Consider the following 8,008-nt stretch of genomic DNA (forward strand, 5'->3'; position numbering starts at 1 on the left):
CACGTGTTGAATGTCTTGTCGCCTACAATATCAATACACCAAAACAAAATAGTTCTTAAATAACAGCAATGTATTTCTTATTTTCAAATTAAAAATTGTCTGCAAATTATTCAACTGTAAATACAAATATATATATATGACTAGTTATGATAAGCAAAGGGATGTTATATTGTTCAAAATTACTTATGCTATTATATATTATATTACATCATATCATATATTATAGTATATCATATACCATATCATATCATATCATATATCATACCATATCATATCATATCATATCATGTGTGTGTGTGTGTGTGTGTGTTTGTGCGCGCGCGCGCGCGTGTGTGTGTGTGTGTGTGTGTGTGTGTGTTTTGGTCGGTGCGTGGGATGGGTGACATATATATTGTAATTGCAGGATAAATGAAAAAAACCCACACATTCTTCTGTGATTCTTTTAGCCTATACGTTTTCTTTCTTACTTTGGGGGCGGGATTTAGCTCAGTCGGTTGGGTGCTCGCTTGAGGTGCTTCCATTGCAGGATCGAACCACCTCGGTGATGGATCCATTCAACTGACTGTTGTTTTCTTCTCATTCCAACCCGTGCACCACAACTGGACAAAGGCCGTGGTATGTGCTTTCCTGCCTGTGGAAAAGTGTATGTACAAGATCCCTTTGCTGCGTTAGGAAACATGTAGCGGGTTTTCTCTGATGACTACGAGTCAGAATAACCATATGTTTGACATCCAATAGCCGTTGATTAATTAATCAATGTGCTCCAGTGGTGTTGTTAAATAAAACAAACTTTAATTTTCTTTCTTTCTTTTTTAAAACAATCACGTTTGGTTAAAAAAGGTAATCTGTATATTTACTATTTTACCTTTTAGGCCATATGTTTTGTTAACAGTTCAAACATGATTTGAAAATAAAGTAAAATCTGACCACTTACATTTGGTAGTAAACACACAATGTGGCTTTGTATTATTTTACTGCATACGTAATAGACTATTATACATCCGGTATACCTCATCTTGTTACTACAACATATCATGTTACACGTTCTTCGTATGTCTTTGTATAAGGACCTGACGAAATAAAACTGAACGACAAAACCGTATTGCCTGAACAAAATCGTATCTTTGCACAAGGCAGAGTCGTGAGTGCTTCCATGATCCACTATCAGGTGATCGTCCGACAGAGGACTGCCACTGCCAAGACTAACTAATAAAACCCAAAGTTGAACAGGATATAGCTCAACGGAATATATACAGCTGTGATAGGTAGCACTCATGAATCACTGTAAAAAAGTGATGATATCAGGTGTTCGGGAAAGTTGAGCATATCCTGCACCTCCAGTGGCACCCGTCATGAGCACAGCTTACAAAGTTCTGCTCTGTTCTGGTAACAAGGTGGGGGCGATACGTAGGCCAGTGGTAAAACGCATGGCTGAGACGCGGTCAGTCTAGTATCGATCCTCGTCAGTGGGCATATTGCGTTATTTTTAGTTTTAGCCAGACTGGCATATGAAAGGCTGTGTTCTGTGCTATTCTGTCTGTGTAATGGTGCATAAAAAACAGCCCTTACTACTAATGTAAAAATGTAGCGGGTGTCCTCTCTAAGATTATACGTCACCAAATTACAAAACGTTTGACATCCAATCGCAGCTGATTGCTAATCAATTTGCGCTATTGGTGTTATTACACAACATAAATTTTAACTTTCCCTACGGTATATCAGAAGTTGAAATTATCCCTTTTCAGGACCTAAGGACCCCTCCTCTTCCGCCACACACACACACACACACACACACACACACTCTCTCTCTCTCTCTCTCCCTCCCTCTCTCTCTCGCACTCTCTCTCTCTCTCTCTCTCTCTCTCTCTCTCTCTCTCTCTCTCTCTCTCTCTCTCTCTCTCTCTCTCTCTCTTTTTATTTTATTTTATTTTATTTTATTTCTTTTCTTTTCCTTTCTTTTCTTTTTTTTTTCTTTCTTTCTTTATTATTTCAATTAATTTTATTTTATTTTTGTTTATTCCATTCTATTTTATTATTTATTCTATTTTAGTTATTTATTTACTTATTTGTTTATTTATTTTTGTGTTTACTTACTCTTTTGTCTTTACTATCACCTAAATCACAGTCACATAAAACTTCATTTGCAATCTCTGTAATTTCGAAACAATGGCGTTTTTTTAAGTTTTATTTATTTATTGAATTTTTTTTATTTTTATTATTTCATTTCAATTGATTCTATTTTAGTTTTGGTGATGGATTGATTGGTTGGTTGGTTGGTTGGTTGATTGATTGGTTGATTAATTGTCTGATTGATTGATTGATTTACTTACACTTTTATCTTTAGTGTCATTTGAATTAGTTACATACAACTTCATGTGCCATCTCTGGTATTTTTTAAAATAAAGACGTTTTAAAAAGTGTTACCCGATACATTTTTTCAAAACTGTAAATGTGTTTGTATTTTGCATTAACTGATACTGAAATATGGTTAGGCGTGCTTGTAACTTTATATCGAAAAAAATATGTTTAAAAACAAATATGTCGTAAAAAGATTTTGAATAATTTAAAGTCATGTAAGTTGTGTATTTGGTATGGGTGTCAGGCTTTGGACAATGTGAGATGGAGGAAATGAAGTGTATAATGCTAATGTCTGTTACCGGCTGAGTTTCATTATATAAAATTGGGGGTCGGGATAAAGCACAGTGGTAAAATGCTCGCTTGATGCGCGGTCGGTTTCGGATCGATCCTCGTCGGTGGGCACATTGGGTTATTTCTCGTTCTAGGCAGTGCACCACGAATGGCATATCAAAGGCCGTGGTATATGCTATCCTGCCTGTGGGATGGTGCATATAAAATATCTCTTGCTACTAAAGGAAAAATGTTGCGGGTTTCTCTTTGACAGTGTTAAAATTACCAAACGTTTGACATCCAATAATCGATGGTTAATAAATCAATGTGTTTTAGTGGTGCCGTTAAGCAAAACAAACTTTAAACAAACTTTAACTGGTTTATATGTTCCCTGAAACGTAAGTATCCCTTGCTGCTAATCGAAAATAGTAGCCCGTGAAGTGGCGACAACGGGTTATCTTTCTCAAATACCTGTGTGTCTGACGCCATATAGCCGTCAATAAAATATGTTGAGTGCGTCGTTAAATAAAACATTTCTTTCTTCTTTCTTTCTTTGTAGCAGTTTTAGCCTCATATGCTACTATTGTCGCCTGCGTGATTTGATCTTTGTTGTGTACACCCTCTACGAACAGGCGATATAACTATATACATAATCAGACCGTGACGACTACCGGATCTCTTTTCCCCTGTGTGGCGAGTTACACACTCGCATAACAAAAACCCGAACACAACACGAACCAAAACGCAAAATAACCGTGTACCCCGAGGACGACATTTTTTTACTTCCTGGTTGGAGAGATGTTTCAAAATGTTGAAGTGTTGGTCGTGTCTGTTTATCATGATATCGTGGATTTGTTTTAAGACATACTCAGTGTCAGGTAGGAACGTTTGTCTTATAAAGTATTATGTATTAGTTTACTCGTAATGAGGATAATAACTGCTTGATGTGATAAGAGAAATACATATATAGACAAACATACACATGCTAACTTGAATCTCCTCTAGCTTTGTTTTGTCTAGACGTCATTCGAGCTAACCTATGCACACACGTGGGCTCCTGTATACCACAGGCAAATATATACACATACACACACGCGGGCACAGGTTAACGAGCTACTCTCAACTCACTAAATTCAAAACCTATGTTAGCTCTTGATCTCTCTTTTGAACAACTGTTCAAAGTTGCGCCAAATTTCCTTGAATCAAAATTGCGCACCTTTTTCTCTTTGGCATTATACTTTGCTCCTTCAAAATTCCATAGCACCATCACCAACCATCCGCCTGTTACCGACCACGGTCGGGCTGCTGGTGCTCCCTTGCACCTGCCAGTGCAGGCGGTCCCTCGTCCTTCCCACCCACCCCCACCTTTTCTGTCCTGGACGGAGGAGCCGGCCAAGGCCGGCTCTTGTGCCCAGGACAGGCGTGCGCTACAACAGCTTGCTCTGAATGTGCACGTAAAGCCCTATGACATGACCTGACCTGCGGGTAGAGGTATACGCACACACATGGATGTAGGAAAGTCTGATTTATTGTGGATTTTTTGTTTCTTTTTTTGTAACTTTGGGCTGTCTTTCGTTGTATTGTAATATTAATAACACACACACACACACACACACACACACACACACACACACACACACACACACACACACACACACAAATGTAAGTTTGATTGAGGTAGCTGAAGTTTGATTGTCCACACACACGTTTGAAGTCATGCGAGTCCAGTGACCTGACTTTACTAGTTACTATTATCCTGTTCAATTATTTAGACCCAAAGTTTTTTGCAAATGTTACGTTTATTTCCTATTCGATATTTGTTTTCTTTGCATTTACATTAAAACAAACTCAAACCCCGACAGGTTTATATACAAACCATCATATAAAATGCACGAAGTTGACTTAACTCCACTTTTTAAAAATCTGTGTGTGTTCGGAATGCACATTATTTCTCCTATAAATAACTAAGGTCATTTGCATATCAAAAGATTGGGATCTGAAGGCCATTATAGTTTGTTTCACTAAATCAAGGTTATTATTGTTTTGCAGTGTGTAACAGCATTGTCTAATCTTTCCGTTAAACATAGATGTAAATAAACAGAACATGTAACCTTTCTTGTAGGTGCATTATATTTAATCAATTTAGCTAATGTATTATGTATTTTTATTTTATTATATAGTATTTATGGTGGTGCTAGGGGCTGGGGTTTGGGGGTGGGGTGTTACATTTGTAATGCGAAAAACCAAAGGGCTATTGTTCGGACTGGTATGGGTTCAACCACTTTTTCATCCCGCATACACACAGCCCTGAATGTCCAAAATACGATAGCATTGCTTGGTCAATAACATCATTATTTCGATCTATGACTGCACGTGCCATTGTAGCAATGTGTAAACCACGTAAAATACAAGTTAGGTAGGGTATATAAATTCATTTAAAATGTATTAGTCGACATTCTTGTTATTGTTATATGAGACAAAATATGGGTAAATCGAAAAACACTTCAGTTGATGTAAAATCGTGTATTAAGAACGTTTTCGATTAGTTTGAAGATGAATATCAGCGCGGTAGACCTAGGTATGCTTCTTATCGAATTGTCGATCGAGTTGCCCTGCACTTAAAGTTTCGGTTTCAACAGTAAAAAGAACTGTGAAAAAATCTAAGCTCTACGAATCCGAGCACAGAAATCACTGTTAAAAAACGCGACCGAAAACTCATCGATTTCATATTTCATATATGCGTGCTTGCAGATTAACATATCTCATTGAACTCTCTCTCTCTCTCTCTCTCTCTCTCTCTCTCTCTCTCTCTCTCTCTCTCTCTCTCTCTCTCTCTCTCTCTCTCTCTCTCTCTCTCTCTCTCTCCCGTCAGCGCGCGCGCTTGTGTATTCCACAATATAATTATAATATTTGATACATATTTTTTTTCTCAAACTGAGGTTTTGTCACTTGAACTCCCCACCTGAATCCGCGCCTGCTTCATGTTTACAGATATTTTCTTAAATATAGGTCATACTACGATTTGTGCGGATAGAACGATAGAACCGAACATTAGTTTGAAACGCACTATAGAATGATGCTTTTGATATGCAAATGACCTTAGTTATTTATAGGAGAAATAACGTGCATTCAAAAGACACAGAGATTTTTAAAAAGTGGAATTAAGTCAACTTCGTGCATTTTATATGATGATTTGTATATAAAACCTGTCGGGGTTTGGGTTTGTTTTCATGTAAATGCAAAGAAAACAAATATCGAATAGGAAATAAACGTAACATTTGCAAAAAACTTTGGGTCTAAATAATTGAACAGGATAATAGTATATGTATTTCTCTGTCGGATCGTTAAACCGGTTATGCCGCGAATTGACTGGAGTTTGAGAAAAGGGAAGGAAATAAATATTTGTTTAACGACACCCCAGGACAAAATTAATGTAAACTAAGACAATTTGTTGTCTAACATGGTTATTTCGACAATAAAAAAAAAAAAAAAAAAGTACTAATCAAAATTATACCCAGGTGATTTTCCAGTATTATATATTATTTATGAAAATCTCTGGAATAAAAACCATAAAAATGTGTCAGTATTATTTTGACCTGTTATGGTATTCAAATAACCGGTACAAAAAAATGACAATAAATGACCTGTTATAGATAGAAATATGAGATGTATTTACAATTTTACTGCAAAACATATGTAATTTGAAACGGACTATAACACCCAGGTTGATATTGATTACACCTGACAGGTGAAATCACAAGTACTAAGTGTAAGAATACATACCAGTCCAGCATATTAAATCAAATAACTAAAATAATTATATAAATTTGCTAAGAACAAAATAACTTCTGTTGTATCCATACAATCAATGTGCTAATAAATAATTTGTTCAAATCTTAATCTGACAAAGTAGTATATTGAACTTCATTGTATTGGAAAGGACAGGTGTATTATTTCTGCTATCAATATCAACCTGGGTGTTATAGTCTGTTTCAAATTGCATATGTTTTGCAGTAAAATTGTAAATACTTCTCATATTTCTATCTATAACAGGTCATTTATAATACTTTTTTGTACCGGTTGTTCGAATACCGTAACAGGTCATGCTAATACTGACACATTTTTATGGTTTTTATTCCAGGGATTTTAATCAATAATATATAAGACTGGACAATTACCTGGATATAATTTTGATTAGTACTTTAGTCTTGGTCTTCTTATAAGAAGTACATTGATTTCGGTAGACAAGCAGTTCAGGAGAGAGAGAGAGAGAGAGAGAGAGAGGAGAGAGACGAGTTTGAGAGAGAGAGAGCCCCGAGAGAGGAGAGAGAGCGAGAGAGAGAGAGAGGCCCCGCCCCTGAACGGGAGAGAGGGAGGAGAGAGATGAGTGAGGTGAGAGAGAAGGGATCGGAGAGAGAGAGAGACTCGCCGGAGAGGAGAGAGAGAGAGGAGAAGGGGTCTTCGGAGAGGAGATCTTCCGACTTTGTGAGAGACCGCGAGAGAGGAGAACACGACCTTGCCGCACATTTAAGCAATTTGCGATTTTAATGGGAAAATAAGTCGCAAAATAGCAAACGACAAACGGATATCTGTTTAGATTTCTGGCGAATTAGTAATGAAATAGACTCGCCAAATTCAACTTGAATTGACATTTGACAATTTGATGAATGACGTCTTAAACGTTGATCACCCAAACTAACAAGCTTATCGGATTAAAAACAAATAAAGAAAGCATCTCCATATTTCTGCGAAAAATACTGTATATAGTGTGTTAAAGCATTTATCATATTTAACCACGACGCAGTGGTATCATGTGAAAAAACGATTAGCACAAATTTGTTTAACGTCACGCATGTCAACTAAATCTTTGAAAACGTTACGCTCAGGTATTAGCTTGTAAGCAAATGACACATCCACAGCAACACATTACCTAGAGACGTTGAAAATTTGCATACTATTATTATCCGGGTTAATACATTAAATTATCGCATGGGTTTATGACATGGATATCATGATTAAGTTATAGGATAAATACAAAATACCAGTTTTCTGCTAAACGAACAGAGTATTAGACGGAATGGCGGAAACGGGTTCTTTTCTGTTTATTTATGTGGTTCTTGTGCTGGGGTGTCGTTAAACATTCATTTATTCATTCATTCATTATGTGGTTCTTAACGATACGTCCGACGCCACATAACTGTGAAAATTATAATGTGTTAAATGTGTTGTAAAATAATAAAAAAGAACACAGAATTGAGACGTGTATTGTATCAATTAGTCTTGTTTTGATTGCTGGTCTCAGTGCATTTCAGAATTTCTTTTGGCAAAAATTGTTAATTTTTTATACTAGCCACAGCAATTCAGGGAACATATAACCTTT

The 8,008-nt window shown here is 36.6% G+C and overlaps 1 protein-coding gene across 1 annotated transcript in view; it reads left to right on the forward strand.

Annotated features, from left to right (window-relative positions):
• The first annotated feature begins 1,352 nt into the window (after nt 1-1,352).
• Nucleotides 1,353-8,008, forward strand: part of LOC121385894 (multiple epidermal growth factor-like domains protein 10) — a 32,056-nt gene continuing 25,400 nt past the window's right edge. The window contains exon 1 of the mRNA XM_041516684.1: nt 1,353-1,407. Coding sequence (XP_041372618.1) covers nt 1,353-1,407 — 55 coding nt within the window. The remainder of the gene's footprint in view (nt 1,408-8,008) is intronic.

The sequence above is a fragment of the Gigantopelta aegis genome, chromosome 12 (assembly GCF_016097555.1).
Source record: "Gigantopelta aegis isolate Gae_Host chromosome 12, Gae_host_genome, whole genome shotgun sequence".
Classification (NCBI taxonomy): domain Eukaryota; kingdom Metazoa; phylum Mollusca; class Gastropoda; order Neomphalida; family Peltospiridae; genus Gigantopelta; species Gigantopelta aegis.